The sequence below is a fragment of the Mauremys reevesii genome, linkage group 8 (genome assembly GCF_016161935.1).
Source record: "Mauremys reevesii isolate NIE-2019 linkage group 8, ASM1616193v1, whole genome shotgun sequence".
Lineage (NCBI taxonomy): Eukaryota > Metazoa > Chordata > Testudines > Geoemydidae > Mauremys > Mauremys reevesii.
The window spans coordinates 79658447-79681754 of NC_052630.1; the positions used below are offsets into that span (position 1 = coordinate 79658447).

The 23308-nt window shown below is 48.8% G+C and overlaps 1 protein-coding gene across 1 annotated transcript in view; it reads right to left on the bottom strand.

The window, feature by feature from the left end:
• The window catches only part of LOC120370873 (calcium-activated chloride channel regulator 1-like), a 60666-nt gene extending 38597 nt beyond the window's left edge, over positions 1-22069 (bottom strand). Inside the window, exons 1-6 of the mRNA XM_039486153.1 lie at positions 21866-22069; positions 19704-19844; positions 19092-19242; positions 17345-17462; positions 14478-14658; positions 4360-4587 (exon numbers count right to left, since the gene is read on the bottom strand). Of these exons, the coding sequence (XP_039342087.1) occupies positions 4360-4587; positions 14478-14658; positions 17345-17462; positions 19092-19242; positions 19704-19844; positions 21866-22015 (969 nt within the window). The 5' untranslated portion in view covers positions 22016-22069. The remainder of the gene's footprint in view (positions 1-4359; positions 4588-14477; positions 14659-17344; positions 17463-19091; positions 19243-19703; positions 19845-21865) is intronic.
• Positions 22070-23308: the final 1239 nt, after the last annotated feature.

A 23308-nucleotide genomic window follows, 5' to 3' on the forward strand; every position in this document is an offset into this window, starting at 1 on the left:
AGGGCAGAGGGCCCACGGGGCTAGCTGCAGGGCTGGGGCAGGACAATCAGGGCCACAGAGGAAACAGGTGGGGCAGACAAATGTGGCAAAGGAGAGGGGGCCAGGCCAAGGGGGTGGGGGTGGGGGGTGCGCCCACGGGCACTTGTGCAAAAAGTCAATGGTAGCTGGCTGCTGTTGCAGGCCCAAACGGTGGAAGTGGGCATGGCAAGCCAGGTGAGCAGCTCAGTCCCAGAGGCAGGAGGCCGAAGCAGAAGGAAAACAGCCAGCGGGGGTGGTGGAGGGGGCAACAATGGTGGTGGGGGCGAAGGGGGACACGGATGGGCCAGGGGCGGGCTCCACGCCACACCCCCGGTGTCCCAACAGACACAGTCCAAACCCCCACCACAAGAGCACAGTCCAAAAAATACTCAGTCCTTTAGTGCCCTCTCCATGGTGGTCTTCAGAGTCTCCACGTGGTCCTCCAGCAGCAGGCGGTCCTCTCCTTCTCCTCCTCCTCCTCGGGGCTCCAGCAGCTCCCCAGTAGCAAACACAGCAGCTCCAGCAGCTCCAGGCGGTGGTCTGGTGGCCAGGCAGGAGGGACCCCGCTCAGAAGATGGTGGTGGTGGCGTCTCAGCAACAAGGGCTGGAGCTGGGGTCCCTCACTCCCCTCCTCTGGGGAGCAGGCCAGCAGCCCCCCCCCAAGGGGCTGTGGGTGGAGTAACAGCAACAACTGAGGTGGTGGGGGGGAAATCTACTAGCCAGCCAGCAAGCAGATACCAGAGAAAAGGGGGTGGGTGGTGGTGTCTAGCCCAGCCAGGGGAGCAGCCGGAGCAGCAGCAGCAGCAAGGGCCCAAGCAGGAACAGCAGCAGCAGCAGCCCTCTCCCTCCTACCCTCTACAGCAGAGGAGTCAAAGGGCGGTCTTCTGGCCCCTGGAGAAAGAGTTTTCTGTTCCCTGAGTGACCAGAGCAGGGGCTGCACTAGAGTAATCAGGAACCTGCTAGAACCAATTAAGACAGGCAAGATAATTAAGACACCTGGAGCCAATTAAGAAACTGCTAGAATCAATTAGGACAGGCTAGCTAATCAGGGCACCTGCGTTTAAAAAGTACCTCACTTCAGTTTGGGAGCAAGAGGCATGAGGAGCTGAGAGTGAGAAGACATATTGCTGGAAGACTGAGGAGTACAAGCATTATCAGACACCGGGAGAAAGGTCCTGTGGTGAGGATAAAGAAGGTGTTGGGAGGAGGCCATGGGGAAGTAGCCCAGGGAGTTGTAGCTGTCACACAGCTGTACCAGGAGGCACTCTAGACAGCTGTAGTCCACAGGGCCCTGGGCTAGAACCCAGAGTAGAGGGTGGGCCTGGGTTAACCCCAAACCTCCCAACTCCTGATCAGACACAGGAGGAATTGACCTGGACTGTGGCTTCTACAAGAGGGGAAGGTCTCTGGGCTATTTCCTGACCCACATGGTGAATCTGTGAGGTGAGCAAATCTGCCAATAAGCACAGGACCCACCAAGGTAGAGGAGGAACTTTGTCACACTGGGTAACCCAAACTACCTTACATATCATCCCCAGGCATATTCTTTCCAGACCAGTGAAGATGTGTACTTTGTTCTGCTATCATGGAAGGGTATCTGCATATTGAAACATCCAGTAGATATATAACAGTGTCAGCCAAACAGCATTCTAATAATGTGGTGATATTCCTCAAAAAATAAGGTTTTCTCTTTCACATAATTTGTTTAGGTAAAATGGCTGCAGCCTCAGAAACAGTATCCAACCTACCTATGCTTTAGGATAGCCCCTCTATTTCAACGGTTCCTGACACTTTGAAAAGTTGGTAATTAGAGTGAAAGAGTTTATTTTAAATGTAAATATTTGAACAGATTGCTGAAAACCAGCTGAGAAAGTTGACCCTTGGAAGCTTTCCTTTCTCTATAAAACTAGCTGTCATTGTTCTTGATTTAGTTAACGATTCTCTTTCTCTCCTGTATTAAGATTAAGGGATGGGCTGATTTATATCTTTTAGCTCTTTAAATCTAGTACTTGTTTGCCTCTCAATAGCTTTGGGTTGAATTTGATGCTAATGACAGTAAAATGCTCATAGTACTAGTCTACATAAGCTTTTCCCATCTGAAATCTCTCCAGAAGAAGGAATGCCAGCTGTCTCAAAACATTTGCTTGTGAGATGGGGATGGATAATTATTAGAGAACACCACATTCATTTTCACTTGTGATCTAGAATTTGAAGTATTATCTCTAGGTTGGTGCAGTTACATCCTGTGCCAGTCTCAGTCCCTAGCTGGGTGATTTCATAGCATGTGTCATGCATGACAAACATTTATCACATCATAACTTCACTAGATAATTTGGGAAAACTGTCAATCTTTGTTGACCAGTCCCAGGAATGGACTTGTATGGTGTGGCATGGCAGGAATAAATGGTGTTGGCAGAGCAGTATAGGGGAAGCTTACACAGGGTATAACTGCCCTGTACCTGCTTTCAGACAGTGTTTAGTACTTTACTTTCAAGAGCACTGAATTCCATTCTGCTCAACTTTAGCTCATCACAAAATGAACCACTTATTTGAGACACTTATCTTTCTTTGTCACAAAGAAAATGAAGTTATGATTTGATATTGAGAAATACTGAATTACAAAACTGAAAGCATACAAAACATTATATAGTAACCTGTAGGCCACAGAAATACATCATATACCATTTTTAGCATCTTCCTGTACGTTTTCACTGAATTCATTATTGTGAGTTTGTGTCAGATATTTTAAGAGACACTCACACTCACAACCTGTTTAAGCGCCATAAATTATCTTTCTGAGAAAAAAAATGGATACCATACACCATCCTTTACAAATTCCATACCATAAGCTTAAGTTTTTTTATCAAAACTTCATCATTTGACTCCTCAGTGGAGTTGTGTTGATTGTTGAACTGAAGACCTAAAATATGTGTTTTAAAGAAAGTGATAGTAAAACTCTCATTTATACTATATAATAATATATATGGAGCACATGATAGTGTGATATAGCATGAACTGGGGATTCTAATGTTATTCCTTGATGATGAAATTTTGAGTGACTATATTTGATATGATAGAAAAAAGCATTCTTGGAATGTTTTAGAGAGGTTTTAATATTTTTTATATTGGGACTACTTTTTATCCCCCACCTGTAAAGCCAGGTGCCTTTGTTATCATTATTCAACCCATAGAGGGCTCATAAAGATGTCTAAAAATTACATGTTTTTTTCCAGACATTAAGATGCCACAGTTTTAAAGCGAGATATCTGGGGCCTCTCCAGGGCACAAAAGGATGTTGTGCCTCCCACAGGGAAGCTGAGGATCTTCTCTTCCCAGAGATATACCTGTGGGTAGGTCCTATTTCTAGCCCTGAAGGTCTGTGAGATATCAAACTTGAAAGTTGTAACATATTTGAGAACAGACGTTGTCACTAGCTTGGATTGAATGTTTGAAACAAATAAATTAGGGATGAGGAAATTCTGTATATTAGGGAAAGAATACAACAGAGGTTCATATAAAAATAGCTCTTGGAAGCTGGGTAGTGGTTTGGAATGTAAGAATAAAACCTGGGGAGATGGATTTATGGGCAGAAGGCAGGTGAAGCTTGAAAAGGTACAGGATAGATTGCAAAAACTGTGGCAAACTTATCACATTAACTCTCACTTCTATGTAATATTTATACATATGAACACACCTTATTCAGGGAGGTTATATTGAATTTACTTTAAGAATGGTAAATTTGAGGCCCTAAACAGATTGAGAGTCTCTTTCAGGCTCATATCACCTGTAGCAGCCTCTGCAAGATGAGAATTGTGCTAAACTTAAATTTAAAAAAAGCCTCACCCTGGTTAATCCAGCATCATTTTATGACAATGCAAATTCTTGATTCATTAGGATGAATGATTATGAGAAAAAGCATTTCATTTTTATTTTGCTTTACCTAGTGACATATTTATTTTTTAAAATAATTTGAGAGAGTCACATGAAAAACATCATGAAACTTGCATCTATGATATATTTTCTGTTTTGGGGAAGTACAGTGGTTCTGACATTCTGGATCTGAAACTAAAAAGAGGAGCACAAGTTATATTTTGTAATGAAAAAAGAGACCAAGTCAGGCATATCATTTTTAGGAATTTGATGAGTTTCCTTTTAGCAATCCCTAAATATGTATAATGGGAGAAATAGTGGCCTCAATTTTTAATTAAAGAATAAAGGATGATTACGGAAATATCGACTAAAGAAAATACTGTAATATATATACACCACATTGTTTTATAACTGCCTAACTGTTTCTAAACAGTTCTGCTAAAAAAAAAGAACTTGTATGTTTATTCTTACCACAGTCATGCTCCCAGAAACATCAAGTACTAGACAGACTACTCTGTCTTTGGTCTGCAGCAATGAGAAGGAGGTCTCAAATGGAGGACTTGTGCTATTTATTGGAGAGGTGTTACTGAAGTCAGGAGACTTCATAATTACTTCCCAGGTGCTTTTGTAGTCGCACATTTTGTTCTGCATATTTGTAGCCTTTTCATTATGAGTACTTTGATCACAGAACCCAACCGCCTAAAAAAAAGCCAATTGGAAGAGAAGAATGATTACTGAAAAGCAAGTGAACACATTTAGTAGCAAATCACAGTCTACTATTTTTCCATTGCTCATGACAACCACAAATACAGAAATTCTTTGCCTGCTCTAAAGGCTATAGAGAATAAAATATTTCTATGTCCTGGACCTTGGAAGAAGTCATCAAAGAAGAGTGTTTCCAAACAATCTGTCTCAGGGGTTACACAGGTATGTCCAAACTGCAATCAGAGGTATGACTGGAACTCAGGCGGGCATACACATGCTATCTTTAACCCAGCTAGTTTGTCTATAGAAAGAAGTAAAGATGTGGCAGCATGGGCTGTAAAAATCCACCCAGAACCCTGGATATATACTCCACATTGCTAGCCTGCACCGCTGTCCATTGCACCATGTCTTCGCTGCTATTTTTAGCCTCACTAGCTAGATTAAAGCTAGCACCAATATGCGTGCCTGAACTTCTTCTTCGAGTGATTGCTCCTATGCATTCCAGTTAGGTGTGCGCGCCGCGTGTGCACGGCTCTTCGGAAGACTTTTACCCTAGCAACACTCGGTGGGTCGGCTGGGCGCCCCCTGGAGTGGCGCCGCTATAGCGCAGGATATATACCCCTGCCGATCCATCCGCTCCTCAGTTCCTTCTTTCCGCCCGTGACGGCCGTTAGAGCAGTGGAGCGCAGCTTAGCTGACCTCCACCTCCCTAGCTATTCGTAGTTTCTCTCGTTTAGTGTATAGTTTATAGTTGTAGTTAACTTTATTTGTTTGTAGTATAGGATTTATTTTCAGGGGTTCGGGGTTTATCCCCTTCCCCTCACCCGGTGCCGGGTCCGATGCCCGGTCCACAGGGTTTTACAATGCTCTGCTGGCCACAAGCCATTGCCGACAAGAGATCCTCTCCTAAGTGCCTCGAGGATTCTCAACTGACAGATAAGTGCCGCATTCGCGGGGCCTTTGATCCTAGAACAAAGGGGAGCGGGACTTTCGTCTCAAACAGCTCCTGAGGGAGGCAGCTCTTGCTCCTCCGCTCTCGGCGCCGAGCGCTGGTTAGTCTTCAAGGAGCGCTCCCTCGGCACCGGTTCCCCGGTGCCGCCAAGGCCTCCCGGCACTGGCCCTCGCTGACTCCGACGTCCACTCGGCATGGTTCCCTCTCCTGGAGGATGAAGAGGCACAATATACTTGCTGCGTCCGAGCCGCCTGCTCCGCAGCCGAGCGCTATGCTCAGTCGGATCGCCCGGCACCGATGTCTGCCGCGGCACCGACAATATCCGCACCATTAACTCCAGCCAGGCAAGAGCCGTCGAGTCCGGTGCCGGAAAGCTCCCCGGCACGGACCGTGGTCGAGCTCGCTTTGACGCTGCATCTGAGCCATCTGCTCCGCCGCCGAGTGCTATGCGCAGTTGGATCGCCCGGCACCGAGGTCGGCCGCGGCACCGACAATATCCGCACCATTAACTCCGGCCAGGCAAGAGCCATCGAGTCCGGTGCTGGAGAGCTCCCCGGTACGGACCGTGGTCGAGCTCGTTATGAAGCTGCGTCCGAGCTGCCTGCTCCGCAGCCGAGTGCTATGCTCAGTCGGATTGCCCAGCACCGCTGTCTGCCGCGGCACCGACAGTATCCACACCGTTAACTCCGGCCAGGCAAGAGCTGTTGAGTCCGGTGCTGGAAAGCTCCCCGGTACGAACCGTGGTCAAGCTCGCTTTTCAGTGGCGTCCGAGCGGCCCGCTCCGCAGCCCGAGCGCTCTACTACGTCGGGCTGCCCGGCACCGGTGACTGCTACGGCCCCGACAGTATCAACACCGTAGACTACGGCCTCGCAAGAGCCGTCGAGTCCAACACCTGAATGCTCCCCGGCGCGAGCTGTGGTCGAGCTCACTATTCCCTCCACGCTGGGAACATTTCCACAGCGAGGGAGTTGATGGCAAGGGCAGAGCCTGCGCTGCTTAACCCCCGACATCGCCGGTGCGGGTTATATGGTCTTTTGGCGAGCCTGTCTTGCTCACGCCACCCTGCGTCGGCACCGCAGAGCGGCACCGTCCCCGATCGCGGTCCCGCAGACGTTCTCGGTCCCGTCACCGATCGAGGTCCCGACGCCGCTCGTGGTCTCGGCACCGTTCTCCATTGCGGTACCTTTAGTACTCGCGGCACCGGCCAGCGTCACGTTCGCTGGCCCGGTACATTCGGCACCGATCCTGATCCCGGCGCCGCCCCAGGCACCGAGACTCCCGTACCCACTCCTGAACGTCGAGCCTCGTGCTCTCGGTCGACCGCCCAGCACAGCTCCGGTGGCAGGTCTCGTTCTCGGTACCGGTATGTCTCCCGGTACCGATCCCCGGTGCCGAGTCGAGCGACGTCAGTTAGAGAAGGAGACTCTACCAAAGGCTTTTCAGCTCCTTCAGGGCCACCCAGTCACGCATCAGTGTTGCCACGTGCGGACACTTCATATGCGCAGTACTCTCTTTTCCGATGTGCCCTCCAGAGTCTTCCAGGAGACCTATCAGAGGTCCTTCTAGTCACCACTGGCGTACTGCCACGCCAGAGGCATACCGGTGCTCCCATCTCGCTCCGTTCCGTCGGAGCTCTGGGTGCCAGAGGCGGCAATTAGCCGTCCCCCTGCGACCAGTACAGAGCAAGCCCCGGTTCAGCCACCGGGCTCCCAGATCCCACCGGATCAGGAGGTCGTCCAGGAGTGCGAGCCCACACAGGACCCGCTTGTCCCTGGCCTTTCTTCTTCCTCCTCCAGCTGAGGCGGGGGCAGGAACATGCTCCTTGGGCCCTCCTCTGATCGGAATGCAAGTGCATAGCATCATCCAGGGTGTATGAGTACCTAATGTACATCTAACCCCCCCACCCGCTCCCTTGTCGTCCAGCCCCTCAATGGGATGGAACGCCATGGCCAGCAGGCACCAGCTCCTAAATCCTAGGGGGCTAGGTGACTGGTCTTACAGGGCCGTACGATGTACTCGGCGGGGGCCCTGCCACTTTGTGTAGCAAACTAGCAAGCCCTGCTTAGCCGCTACTACGGGTGGCGGTGGGCAACTTTGCAGAGTCGGTTCTTCAGAACTCACGTCAAGAGTTTGATGCCCTCCTGGATCAAAGGAAGAAGCTGGATAGAGCTTCCCTCCAGGCCTAGTTGGATGAGGCTGACTTCGCTGCCACGACCCTGGCCTCGGGTGTGGCCACGAGGCGCATTTTCTGGCTCCGGTTATCGAGCCTTCCCTCGCAGCTGCTGTCCACTATACAGGACTTGCCCTGCACTGGCAAAGGCCTGTTCTCTGAGAAAGCTGGCCCTAGGCGGCAAAGCCTGAAGGGCAGCAGGGTCACTTTCCGCTCTCTATTAGCATGCACACGCCGGTGCTTAGCGCCAACCTTTCCGTCCCCAGCCTCACCGCTCTTACCCTGTGCCTAGACAAAGACAAGACTTTGCCAGCAGGCGTCACTTATGCGGTCGTGGGCGTCAATCAGGCCCTCAAGGTTAAGGTCCTTCTAACCATCCTCGTCCCTCTTAGGGACCCCTCTCATGAGCGATTCCTCCTGCAACAGGTGCGGACGCTCCTCTTCATCAGAGCTATACAGGAGGTGCCTAGGGACGAAACCTAATCCCCTAGGCGAAGGGAGGTCTCAGACATATCCTAGACCTGCGGGTCCTCAACAAGTTCACGCTGCGGATAGGTTCCGCATGGTTCCCAGGGGGACTGTCATCCCACCCTTGGATCCCGGAGACTGTATGCCGCCCTCGATATGACGGGCGCGTATTTTCATGTCCCCATTTCTCTTCCACATTGGCTCGTTCGAGGGACCTCCAAGCCCAAGTACCAGTCCTGTGGGCATCGACACGGACCTATTCTGGTGTCTAGGCCTGATCATCAATGGTAAAGTCCACTCTGGTTCCCACACAGGGAATAGAATTCATTGGAGCCACCCTGGACTCCAATCTCACCAGAGCCTGCTTACCTCCGCCTTGGTTTCATGCGGTGGTAACAATTGTACAAGGTCTACGGACCTTCCCGACAACTTTGGCTCGCCCAGGCCTAGGTTTCCTGAGTCACATGGCTGTCTGCGCGTTTGTTTCCAAACATGCCAGGCTTCGCCTCTGTCCACTCCAATCGTGGCTCACCTTGGTGTACCACCCGGGCAGAGATACCACCCTGGTCGTCTCGTTCCCCCTGAGCATCCTAGGCTCCCTCGACCGAGAGTCAGTGCCCTCCCTGGTGTATCCAGGGATGCTGTTCCATTCACCCCTCAGGGTCCCTCATGACGGACACCCCATCTCTCAGCTGCGTGCTCACCTGGGTCAGCTTCGCACTCACGGCCTTTGGTCGGCCCAAGAGCTGGCCTTACGCATCAGTGTCCGAGAGCTGGGAGCAGTCTGCCTTGTATGCCAGGATTTTCAGCTGGCGGATTGCCTCCGCAGATCCTTCCGGTCTCACAAGTGGACGTTCCCTCTGGACGGTATTCATTCCGTTTTTCGGAAGTGGGTTTTTTCCCCGCATAGCCCTCTTCACTCCCGCGAGAGCGAAAACAGAGAGAAGTCCTCCTCCTTCCAAGACCTCTCCCCGGGCTCAGTCTAGGAGAGGTTTCTGATGCCATGGATGAGCCATCGGCTGTCCAATTTCCACCGTTCCCGCTGGCTTGCAGGGCCCTGCCAAAACTCCACAGGGGCAGAGCGCACCTGATCATGATCGCTCCAGCATATCCCAGGCAGCACTGGTACACCAGGTCGCTACCCCTGTCGGTAGCCAACCCTATTTTCCTACCTCTTGGCCCAGACCCCATTTCGCGGGAATGCAGCAAGCTTCACCACCCAGACTGGTAATCCCTGCACCTCACAGCAGGGCTGCTGTGTGGCTAAACCGATCCGAATTACATTGTTCTGCCTCGGCTCTACAGGATTCTTCTGGGTGATAGGAGATCCTCCACTCGGTTAACGTATCTGGCAGAGTGGAAGCGTTTCTCCTGCTGCTACGAAACGCACAATGTTTCTCCCGCCGAGGTCCCGATCCAGTCCGTCTTGGACTACCTCTGGTCTCAAACAGCAGCACATGGCGCGGCCCTCATTAAGGGCACTCTTGGCAGACATCTCTCCCTTCCACCCAGTGGGGAGTGGCCGCTCCGTATTCTTACGCCTTGTGGTTTCTAGATTCCTCAAGGACTTGGAACGTTATACCCCCCCCCCCCGGTTGGCCCCCGCCACAACCTGGGTCTTCAACCTGGTTCTCGCCAGTTTTATGATTGCCCATTCGGGACACTGACGACATGCTCGCTGGCATACCTGTCCTGGAAGACAGTCTTCTTTGTAGCCTTTCCATCGGCCAGACGAGTCTCCGAGCTTCAGGCGCTCGCGATGGACCCACGGTATACTGTGTCTCTCAAGGACAAGTGCAGTTGTGACCGTGTCCGGCCTTCCTCCCTAAAGGTGGTGTCAGCCTCTCATATCATCCAGGACAGCTTCCTTCTGGTCTTCTTTCCGAAGCCACACTCATCGCAAGGAGAGCAACAATTGCCCTCCCTAGACGTCCGTAGGGTGTCCGCAATCTATATCGAGCGGACAAAGCCCTTGCGTAACGCCCCCGAATCTTCATCGTACTGGCATACCGGACGAGGGACATACCTGTCTCCTCCTAGAGGATTTCATCTTCAATGACTGGTGCATCTGCGCCTCCTGTGTTTAGCCCATGTTCCATGGAGCCACCTTACTGCACATTCCACCAGGGCTCAGGCTTCCCTGCTGCCTTCTTGGCCCACATACCCTTTCAGGGGATGTGTCGTGCAGCTAGTACGCACCTTTGCCTCATTGGCCCCAATGTCCAGAGATGATGCAGCCTTTGGCACAGAAGTTTGCATTCTGCAGCATCTAACTCCGACCCCACCGCCTACATAAGGCTTGGGAATCACCTAACTGGAATGCATAGGAGCAATCACTCGAAGAAGAAAAGACGGTTACTCACCGTAGTAACTGTTGTTCTTCGAGATGTGTTGCTCCTATCCATTCCAGACCCGCCCTCCTTCCCCACTGTCGGAGTAGCCGGCAAGAAGGAACTGAGGAGCGGATGGGTCGGCAGGGGTATATATCCTGCGCTATAGCGGCGCCACTCCAGGGGGCGCCCAGCCGACCCACCGAGTGTTGCTAGGGTAAAAGTCTTCCGAAGAGCCGTGCACGCGCGGCGCGCACACCTAACTGGAATGGATAGGAGCAACACATCTCGAAGAACAACAATTACTACGGTGAGTAACCGTCTTTTCCGTCATACCTCTGTGTGCAGTGTAGACATACCTGTATTTAATCAGTGTTGTAAGGATGGCCTGGCAATGCAGACATCATCAGCAAAGTTCACAGTTATGTAGTTACTATGGATCTCAGTGAGTTGATACATAAGGCTCTAACACACGTGGGACACAACACACTATGCAAGGGAAAATCATGCAGCAAGGGAAAAAAGTTTTCAAAACAAAAACCCTCTGATCTTCCTGGCTGGCAGGAATCCTTTTAAAGAGGATAAATAGCGCACTGTGTCTGTTTTCCCCCCTTGCTACTCCCAGCATGGCAGAATTTAGCCCATAGAATATTTTCAAAGCTTCAGAGGTAAGGTGCAGAGAGCGCCTCTAGCAGGTTGCTGAGCACACTCAATATCCATACATTTTAGTGGGAGTTTAACACATCACAGGATTAGACTTTCACAAAGGAATAAACCTTCTCGATGTTGTAACAGAAAATGCCCCAGCTGGGTAACTTTGTTATCTGACCCAAACAAGAGCAAAAGTTTCCACAATGTCAGGGTATTTCCGTACACCTGTGATGGGACAGATAGGCCCCACACTGGCAATGAAAGGGTTAATGAGAACCTATGGACCCAGTTGGCCCCACCCCACCCCACTACAGCAACAGCAAATGTCAGGCACAGAGAGAGGAGCTAAAGGAAACTAAACTCAGGGCTGCCCAGGAAGAAGAGCAGAACTCTGCTTCTCCAGAGAGAAGCCTGGTTGCAGATCAGAGTCTGAGCCAGCTTGCTGGCCTGACAAGCTACTGCTAGAAGGGACAACCAGCTCCTGGGGGATCAGCCGAAGCAAGAACTGTTTGGAGACAAGCCTTGAATACAAAGGCTGGGTCCTACATAAGTTTCATTGGACAACTCTGTTTTGAGTTGTGTTTTTTGTTGTTTTGTTCCTGATTCCTTTGGAAGGGGTAGGACTCAAGTGAGCCTTGGCCAGAGGGCAAAAGCAATGCTACTTTGGACCTCGTAGACATAGCAACATATCATCAGAGACTTGTAGCTAGATGAATCATACCCTGAAGGGCCACAAGGAGGCACTACAGAGGCAACCCATGCAGAACAAACTTGGGGGAGAATGCAGGCACAGATCTAGCACTGGGGGAAGGGAAGAGGTCAGGACATTTTTTTTAAAAATCAACACTCTCGGAAGATGCTCCCCAGCAATATGCACGTGGAGAAACTAGTGAAATCAATGGTGGAGCAGAGCACCCACCAACACCAGCAGCAACAGTGGCTCCTACAGCAACTGGCCACTCAGCAGCAGCAACCGATTTGAAACTTAGCTGCTCAGCAGCAACAGCGACAAAGGCTGGTGCAACAGAGCGTGACCTGACTGCAGCCTCCCACAATGGCCAGGCTTCCTCCATGGGTCTGGTGGACACGGACCTGGCCTTGGCCCTGCTACTAGTCAGATTCATGAAGATGGGGCCTTGTAATCCATGCTGAGGAGTGAGATGGGATGCTAATTCCGAAGGTCATGGAGGTCCCCCTTCTTTGGTAGCAAGGTGAGTTCAGCTTGCCTGCATAACAGGAGAGGCACCCCACTTCCTAAGGACTCAGCCCTGATGATGGCAAGGTCTGGACTGAGGACCTACCATGTGTTCTGGGACAACTCCATGGTCAGCCTGGCCATGCCCAGAGATTTATTAGTGGGCATCTGATGGAGGGCTTCTGAGAACTTGGTCAGAGTGAGAGGCAGCTCCAGCTGGTCCTGGTCACCTGCGCTTACCATCAGGACTCTGTCCCAGAGCACCCTGCAGGCATCGCTGTGGGTTTGACCAGGGAGAAGTATCTGGAATAGAAGGTCTTGGCCCTCACATGCATCTCCACCGGATCCATGAAGAAGTGCCATCCTCCAAAAGACAGGTGACATGCTTCTTAGCCCCCTTCTTTTTCTCCCGGGCATAGAAGAAGTGGGAGCCGCAATCCATCTCCCAATGGTCTTCGAGGGCCCAGGGGAACCAACAGCTGAGCCCGTGCTTTGTACACTTAAAAACCAATTAATTCTCCCCCAGGGTGGACCTGACAGGGCCTAATTAGTGGATTAGAATGTGCTGGGGGAGGACTAATGAGCAAATTAGCCTATTGACACAGGAGATAGAAAAAGGCACAGGAAGGCAGTGCAGGGGAGAGAATGGCAGGCTAGCAGAGCCAAAACCAGGAAGGATCTCTGAGTAGAGAGATCCCTTCCCCCCACTTTCCTCAGAGAACTGAGGAGAAACTGAAACTGTAGATAATTTTGGTGCCTGGATCGGTAAGGGGGTGGGAAGAGCAAATGCAAATAAATTGCACTGGGGTGGTTGACAATTAAGGTTGCTGAGTCTCTGAAGACAGGAGCAGGACATTGCCCTGTCAGAATGTCAATCTTTTAAAGCCACAATAGGCTGGGGAAGGCCTAGCTGTAGCTCATGTGAACCTCTTGCTGGTGGTGTTAGCAGCAGCAAGGGCCAGGTTCAATATCTGAGGTAGAGAGCAGCTGAGGAGTGCAGAGTCAGGTTCCAAGGCAGAGTGAGTACAAGGGTGAGAGTCCAAGTCACATGCCCCCTAGATTTATATAGGGTGGGGAGCCAATCAGGAGTCATGGGGGTGCCATCTGTCAGACCCATGAAGGTGGGACTTCCCATGATCTGTGTTCACAGCAGGTCATGGGCAGTGGCTGGCAGGATACTACTACCAGTTTGTAGCAGGGTTCTCATTTACTGTGGCCTTTCCCAACAATCTGCTCAAGAACAGCAGCTTGAGAAAGATCCATTGGATGGAAACCCGTGAGAAGGTCTTTCAGCCACAAAAGGCTCACCTCTGTAGGGAGCCCATTTTATACATCCTGGACTTCACCAAGCAATTCCTCCTACACACTGCTGCTTCTGAAGCTGGATGGAGGCTGTCTTCTCCCAAGTGGTTGATGGTGAGGAAAATCCCATTCTGAGTTACAAATTGTTCCCAAGAGAGGCCTACTCCATTATAGAAAAAGAGGACTTAACTGTGAAATGGGCCATGGAGGCACTCCAACATTACCTTCTTGGCAATTAATTCACCCTGATCGTGGATCATACACCCCTACGATGACTCCATGCCATGAAGGACATCAATCCCCAATTCATGGTGATATCGCTCTCTCCAGACCTTCTCCTTCTGTGTCTGTGGCATAGGACTGGGTTGCTCACTGAAATGTAGACTTTTTCTCTCAGTAGTGGGGAGCTGCAGGGCAAAGCAGTGCCCTAAGTAATATCCTTTGTGGGTGGGTGGGTGATGGGGCAAATAGGCTTGGCAATGAGAAGGTAAATGAAAGCGAGTGGATCCACCTCACTGAACTTCAGCAAATGTTGGGCCTGGGGAGGAGGGACTGGAAATGTTGCTCGGAAAGCAGAGGGGAAGTTTTTTGGACAGAGTGATGGCTTGAAAGAGGCTTGGAACTGTGAACAACGAAAATACCTCCTAGTGTTTGATTCCTACTGTTTTCAGAGTAACAGAACTTTGTGTAGATTCTTTGTAAACTAACAAGATTGCATCAAAGAAATACTTTACTCCATATCAGTTTCTCCTAATGGAAACAACCCACAAGACCCCAAATACCTAATTGTGTCAAAAAGCAGTAACAATACTTACAGAAGGGAGGCTTTGCATGTGCATTATAGATCCTGGGGCATTTTGTGTTTTTTCTGGTACAAATTTACATCCAGCTTCATACAGCTTTGTCTGTTGATCATATTCACATTCTCTTGGCTCCATGCAGCTGTTTCCTGTGCAGCTTTGGAATATATATTTACCCGTGACATCAGCCGAACATCTGAAGGAAGGTGAGATAGGAAGAGGCTTATCTAACAAGCCACATATAATCAAATAATAATCTGTTATTTATTATTTGAATTGTGGTAAGCCCAAAACCTCCAAACACAATTGGCATTAGTTAGACACCATGGGCAGTGGGTGAACCATGGACTTGGGGAGGCTAGATCCCCGGCTGCCACATCACTTCTGGCTGGAGCCCAGAGGCCTCCCCCCATTCCTGGAGCGCCGAGTTGGCAGGCAGCACAGCCCAGCTCCCAGCCCCCAGCCCCAGAGCAGCAGGCAGTTGAGCGGGCAGGCAGCTGAGCGTGGCCCGCACCACAGTGGGTGGGCAGCATGTCCCACCCCCACTGGATCGCTGGGTGGGTGGCACGAGCACTGGCTCAAGCCACCCGGAGTCCCTGGCTGCAGGCAGGCCCCCAATAGCCCCAGCCTGGGGCAAGGACCCTGGAGCCCTCCCAAGAGTGGGAGGTCCGGAGGCTCCCACCCAAGGTGGAGGCAGACGCAGCCCCTGCTCATGTCACAGGCCCCCCACCCAGGGCAGGTGGAGGGACCCAGGCTCCCCACAGCCGCCCTTGCAGCTCTCCCTGACCCAGCTCAGAGCCATGGCCTGGCCATTATAAGGGACGGGTGGGCAGCTGTGGGCAGGTGGAGGGTCTGTGGCTTATCTTATCATGGCCAGGGTGCAACTCTGGGTCCCTCACGCCTCCTCCCCCGCGGCTGGAGCTGGGTTGGGGTGGGCTGTGAGGGCAGCTGTAGGGAGCTGGCGCGGAGTCACAGACCTTCCTCTTGCTCTGGGCAGCCAGACAGTGGGAACATGGTTTGGGGGCTGCTCTTGGCCCCCCCAACCCCTACCTGCACCCTAGGCAGGTGGAGGGTCTGCCATTCCTCCCCACAGCTGCCCGGGCTCCCTAGCTGGACTCCATGCTGGTCTTCCCAGGGGGTGGGACTTGAGGGGGGAAGAGGAGGGAAAGGGGTGGGATCTGGCTAGGCCCATCCACTTTCAAAAAGTGGGAGGGCAATGGCCCCCAGGTCCCTCCTGGTTCCGGCGCCACTGGCCTGAGGCCCCAGCCACACGAGATGGAAAAGCCAGAGCAGAGCGTGGCCGGAAGCAGGAGGGGATCTAGGGGAGGAGTGTGGGTGGGGCCATGCAGGCAGTTTGCATAAGCTTAGCCTTTGCCTGCCTTTGATACCTGCCGCCCATATTAGACACCATCTCTGCTCCAAAGACTTTACAATCTAATTTACAAGTGGTCACAATAATAATATACTGGTAGTCTTTTTTTTTTTCCTCTCCAGAGGCATCCTCAAGAAATGATTTATAGGTTGTGTGTGAAACACCATCTATGTGAAGAATAACAAGGCAAGTGCCTCCACTACTCCATCAATATGCCTCAATCCAGACATGAAGGACCCTCTCCTGAGGTGAACTGGTACTAGCTTCTCCATGCCCATTCAATCACTGTCTCTGGGACAGAGTTCTAGGGCTAGAGCTCACCCAACACTCTGATCACCAAGGTACTAGCTATTCCCCCTGGAGTGGACTTAACTGGGAGACGGGTGCTCAATGGCTTAATTAGACACAGGGCTGATGTGCTAATGAGAGCAATCAACCCATCAGCTGGGAGCAGTTAAGAGGCAGGAAGGAAGTGCACGAAGGAGGCTGCCAGGAGATATTTCCCTCTGCCACCCCAGAGGGTGGGCTATGGGGAAGTTTATGTACACTCGTACGTTGCTACCCAAGGCTGTACTGAGGAACTGGTGGAGGGGACCTAATAAATAACACACTCATGCTTATAAACCTGGGAAATGTCCAGTCAGTTTGCGGTGTTTGAAAGGGCAGAGCAGGGAGCCCTGTCACAGTTTCCTTCAGTGGTGACTGCCAATTAGAGTGCCAATTGCAGTACGGAAGTTTGGTGATGTTGATACTTGTCCATTAGGAATTGGACTGAAAACACCAATTCATTTCACAGTGGTTAACAAGTGACTGGCAGATGGTAATGAGTTTTAGGCATGACCAAACTGGTTCCAGTTCAGATCAGTGCCTGAGAGGTGAAAAGTTCTGTATCTCATTTCAAACCCACTGAGATATCCAGTCTCACTCTGTTTTATGTTTCTCATTGACAGAGTTGAACATTTAAAAAAAACGCACTTAAATATGCAGAATCTAGAGACAATTATCATAAGATAGTAATAGCGCTAAACAGGGCAATAATGAGATGTGTACTTTGACCATGTCCCTTTTTAATATTTCAGTAACACTAAACATGAACTAGTAAGAATGTTTTGGAACTTCCACGATCTCTCCCCCACCCCTGAGGAACTTGAGAAAACATTCTTATTTACTAGATGCTAACTGCTAGTTGATAAAGCCAGGGTAAATCAGAATGTAGAGAATGGGAACTAAAATCTGTAAGAGCATCTAAATTAAAAGCTCATTTAGTGGTAAAAATGTGACACATTACAAAATGATAGTGAAGATTCAATGAGACTGATCTGTAGACAGCAATATTGTTAGTTAAACATTATTGTATAAGCTTTTTTTTTAATCCTATGAACAACAACTTGCCAAAACTCTTTGCGTGGGGCTCAAAGTACAGACTGAACACAGATAACCAGTATTTGACAAGTATCACTGAGATATTTAAAATTTCATCAGCTGAAGACAAAATTTAAAACATTGGTACCTAGTTGCTTCAACAGTTTCTTTTCCAGAGTTTACAGACAAATAGAAAGGTGCATCGTAACTGTATTCATCAAATACTCCCCAACGAAGATGGGCCCATTCATGGACAAAAACTTTAGCTGTGGAAGAGCAGGAGCATATGTGAATTCTAAATATAACACTTTAAAGTTTACTTTATATTTCCATACATAATTTAAACAAATTTAGGCCCAATTCTACAACCGCCTCTGCTTGTACTTACCCATGTGCCCACACAGGACTCACTGTGGGATCCGGCTTGAAACCCAAATAGCTCACTGTGTTCAGATTAACCCTCCCAGAAGATTAACAGACCTAAAGTAAAGATCTGTTTCCATACAGTAGCTTCTGACTATTCCAGGTATCAAGCAAGGTTTCTCATGTTACCCATGTCTTTTAAAATCATCATTCTTGGCTCTTATATAACACAAAGAAATAAGTGTATATTAGAAAACCATAGAGAAGTTAGTTTAACTTCAGTTCAGGGTAAAACTAAGGATTATGTAGATAGTTGAAGGTGGATAAAGTGTAAAAGGTTAGACAACCAGAATACTTTTGCAGAAAACCAAACTATCTCACCAAGACAATCTACCCCCTTTCTTGCAGGTGTTGGTAAAGCCATTGACATGGAGACTGTATATAATGTTGTCTAACTAAAGCTTTCAACTAAAGATGGGCCATGGAAGCAGAGCTCAGATCAGATTAAGTTTAAGGCAGAATTCAAGATTTGAGTTCAATGCTTCACCCGGCTAGAATTTGGGTTTGTATTTGACTTAACTAGAATCCAATGAATTATTCTAAGGAGATTTTTATCCCAAACTGCCAGGAATCTGATGAGAGAGACTGTTCTTGTGAGATTTCTACCATTTTAGGCCAAAAAATCTCTACATTTTCGATCCAAGCTAATGCAGGTTCGTCTTGGATTTGAATCCAAATAACCTTGCACCTTTACCGGGATTCAGATTTGAGAGACTGGTTTTGACCTAGCTCTATTATAAAAGAAACACATAAATGATTGATTCTAACTTGTGTATGGAACAGAGATAAATAAATTGGACACTATATTGGTTAAATGGACGTAGGAGAAAGTCATTGTTAATGACAGCAGGTTACACTGCACAAAACTGAGAGGTCTCTATTGGGGCTTTTTTGTTTGCTTAATAATGGCCTTGCATCGGCAATGCCCATGCAGTCAAAAAATATGCTGATGAAATCAAAATGGAATATTGTTCATTCCTTGTGAATGTGCACTTACAAAAGTGTAGTTGGGCAAATGTGACTTTCAGAAGTTCCAAGAAAAACCTTCGTGTCCTCAGAGCAGGATCAGCTCATGAGAGTTTGGTCTATTCTAGAATCCTCTGTTCACCAGGTTACAGCCACCTCAACTCTCAGATTAGTTTACTGCACTGTAATGTTAGGATATAGATTATTTCCAAGTCAAAGCAATGATGTATGAGGAAAAACAACCTTCATTTACTGTAAAATTATTAACCAGAATTTTCAAGAGACTGGTAATTTTAGGTGCCTCCATTTCTGAGTGTTCAACTTAAGACTCATCCAGGGAGCCTGATGTTCCACACTGTGTGAAAAAACAGGTTCTTTTAAAATTATGGTGGCTGGGCAACCAAAAACTGAGGCATCTCAAATATACTAGTAACTTTGGAACATCTTGCCCATTGCATATTTATAACCACAAAAGAAGAAAATTAAGGTCCAATAGATGGTGCTACCTCGTGATCCATAGATGTTATACAAACTGTCATTTAACAGGAAGTTGGGAGTGAAATGAATGTATCGTCCCTTTTCCTCACATCCTCCATATTGCAGCGTGTAGGGATCATCTGCGTACTTCAAGTAAGGATTAGCCACAATAACATCTGCCTGAAAATAAAATAGTCCTTGTTTAAAGAGCAGCAGGAAATGGAGGGTGGCAGATGATTTTGTTCAATGGGCTCATCCTGCAGCTTTTACTCACTGAACACTCACATTGATTGTTTCCCTGGGTAAGGACTGCAGGACTGGGCACTAGGGGGCAATACAAATTCTAAAAAGGGCAATTTATATTCCCTCGTTAGAAAAACGTAGGGCTTGTCTACCTGGTGGGGTAACACGCAATACTGGGTGGGGGGTTTCTAAAGTGCAGCACCACGTTAAAGTGCATCAGGGAACATTTAGTACACAGCAGCAGGGTCTACAAGGATCAATTAATGAGCAACATTTAATGTGTTTTAGAAATCATCCCTTCACAGTGCGCATTACTCCACCCTGTAGAAAGACCCTATGTCATAAGTGTATGAACACAACAAATACTTTTGGTTTGTAATGTGCACTCTAAGTCTTACCTTATCATATGACTCTGTTTTTACACTTAAACACTCAGCGTTTGTGCACCAGTGCCGAGGAATTATAATTTTTACAGCCTTGAAAAAAAATCTCTGTTTTGTAGCATTGAACAAGTAAGTAGAAGCCTCTTTGACCATGTCCTGGTAGGGAAAGAAAAGAAAAGTTTTATGAATTAAAAATTGAACGGTAGAGGCCATGAGTAGTTTAGCCTTGCCAGGAAAGAAAAATACATAAAGTTAACACTCAGTATGTGAAGACCTAGAAAGAAACCAACCTTGGCCAAGGGAAAGGCTGGGACAGATTATTTCCCACATGGAGCAAGGAGAGACCAAATTGTAACTCTGAGAGACTCTGGAGTGCTCCTAGGACAGTGCAAACATACACTGTCCCTTTCTCAGGGCTTATGATAAAAACCACAATCTATCCCTTAAAATAAAACCTGAAAGAGATCCTTCCAAATATGAAATTTCCTCAAAAAAGTTACATGAGCCTGAGGTGAAGAATGGTTCAGTCCAGGACCAGTCCTTTTGCTTAATCTGTAAAGTGTACTGTGGTGCTTGATGAATCAAATAAAATGATAAATAGTAAGTAATAACCCATGATTTCCTTTTTCTTCTCCCTGGGATCCTTCTATTAGGTTCTAGTTTCTTCCTGCCTCTACAGTGGGCACTACTTTGACACTATTTTCCTGTTCCCCTCCTCCTTGCTCCTTCCCCACCTCTCCTGAGTAGTTTGGGGCCACTAGTTAATGGCTATGCCCGCCTCAGTTTATTGTTCTCTTTACAGCAAATGCTCAATGACCAGATCATGGAGCAAAGATCTACATGGTGACTTTGAGAACTTAAAGAATAACTAAAAACAGAAATATCACTGTATATATATATGTATACACACACCAAGGCTTTTAAAATGTTATAGTTATAAGAAGCAGATGGGATCTTTAAAGGGGAGAAGGCAAAAACGCCGCATTTGTTGAGAATACAGCAGTTAGCATATGCTTTTCAACACACACACACACACACACCATGCACCCAGTCCTGCCAGTTGATGTTCATAGTTACCAGTCCAGAGTCTGGATCAATGTAGTGGCCAGCCAGCTTGGTCACAGAGGGGAGCCGGGCTCTGTCAGTCAGGATCTGATGCTCTTGGAGTGTGGCAAGATGAACCCAAAGTCCCCTGGCAAAGCACCCTGTTCTTATAGTCCTTGTTCTCTGTTGAAGTCTATGGATTTTGCTGTGTCAGTTTATGACCTGTTACTCCTTAATCAGCAGCATCTTTTGATGTAAACATTCCAATACACCTCCAAGAGGGTCATCCTGTCCCGGTATTGATTTAATCAATTGTCCTTAGGAGCGCTAGCCTCCACCTCAGAGTCGTCAATCTGCCCTTCCTTCATTATGGATGTGCATTGATGGTTCTCTGGTGTCATTAAATCTCTTCCCTCCTTCTTCCTTGACCATCTGGCTATAACAATGGCCTTCATACCTTATCTTTTCCTCATGCATACATTCCTCATTCACACAAACAATCTTTTACAGAGACCTTCAAAGGTATACAACAGTTTTGATGTTGAGCAAGAAAAGGCAGTCTGCCAGATGCATTTCTACCAATGTCCCAGAGGGTCATTCCTTTCTGCTATTCAAAAAGGGTGGCTGGCAGGATGAAATCAAATCATACATTAATTCTCATAGTACAATTATAAAATCCTGCTCCTACATAAGAACACAGTGAATACCTGCAAGGACAGGGAGAAGAAGGGATAAAACAAATGGCAAACATTGTAATGGAGGTGCAGTAATTGGCAATTAATATCCATGTTCTGGATATTCTCTAGTCTAAGGTACTCATGGTTTGGAAAGAAGTAATTAAGAAGGAGGTGATACATAGAATCAGCCTGATGCTGAGCCATAATATTCCCTGTTAAACTTCAAGAGATGAGTACACTCATTTCATTAACAGCAGCACTTGAGTAAAAATTCAAGCTAAGAACAAATTTAGTAACCATAGAATTGATCTAGTTCCCATGAAAATAAAATAAAAATCACAACCCTTGACGTTAATGGGGGCTGGAACTGGTCTTTTAAGATTACTGCTAATCTAGAGGTAGAGATAACTTGGAAGTCTGAATATCACTGAATGACAAATATACAAATGTTCTTACCTGTATGTTTCTAATGATATTGTGATCTTCTGGTAACTCAGGCTTAATTGCAATAACAATATCCTCATAGCCACCATTTTTCAGCTGTACCATAGAACCTCTCACCACAGGTAGCAGAAATAAAAGAACCAAGCTCTTGAACACCCTCATTGTCACATTCCCCACAATTTTGTTATAATAATGATGGCACAGCTGTGCTATTTATACAATTGCTTATTTACACAGACGCAGGGCTGTCCTTAGCCATAGGGAGCACTCCTCTCTACACCCTCCCCTCCAGCAGGGGTTGGTTGGGTAAAGCTGCTTGGGAGGGCTTGCTGGCTGCATGCTGAGGAAGTGAAACTGAAAGTGACTCACTTCCTGGACAGCCAGTCAAAGCAACAGGGGCTGGATTGGAATGTTCACACACTGCTGGCTGGGCTGGGGATATGGTGACCAGATAGCATGTGTGAAAAATCAGGACAGGGGATTGGGGCAAGGTGACCAGATGTCCTGATTTTATAGGGCCAGTCCCAATTTTTGGGTCTTTTTCTTATATTGGCTGGCTCCTATTGCCCCCTACCCCCATCCTGATTATTCACACTTGCTGTCTGGTCACCCTAGGTGGGGGGTAATTGGTGCCTATATAAGACAAAGCCACAAATATTGGGACTGGCCCTATAAAATCAGGACATCTGGTCACCCTAGCTGGGGAAGGCGTCTTTTTCCCGGGATGGTAGCGATTCATCTCATCTGGAGGGAGCTGTGCAAGGCAGGATGAGCTGCTGTGGCTCTGTGGGTGCCCTGTCCCTGAGATCAGATGCTGTGCTAACCTCACCATGGTCCGTGGTGCTGGTGGTGGTACCCAGTAGCGTGTGATTGGACCTGAGGATTTGCTGCTGCTGTTGCCACTCTGCACCCCAGGCAGGGGCGGCTCTACCTTTTTGGCCGCCCCAAGCAGTCATGCGCGGGAGGCGCCCCGGAGCCGCGGGAGCAGCGGACCTCCCGCGGGCATGACTGCAGAGGGACCACTGATCCCGCGTGGCTCGGCTGGACCTCCCGCGGCTGCGGACGGTTCGCGGGTCCGGCGGCTCCGCCTGAGCTGCCGCAGTCATGCCTGCGGGAAGTCCAGCCGAGCCGCGGGACGAGCGCCCCCTCCGCAGTCATGCCTGCGGCAGGTCCAGTCGTCCCGGGGCTCCAGTGGACCTCCCGCAGGCATGACTGTGGCAGGTCCGCCGGCCCAGCCTGCCGCCCCCCCTCCCCGGCTGCAGGGGACGGGCCGCTCCTCGGCTCGCAGCGGCAGGATGAGCTGGGGCCCCAGCCTTTTGCCGCCCCCTAGATTTTGCCGCCCTAGGCACCAGCTTGTTTTGCTGGTGCCTAGAGCCGCCCCTGACCCCAGGAGGTGGATTTTGGGGTCCTGCAGCTTTCCATCTAGCTCCTCCTCTACTGCAGCTGTTGGACCAG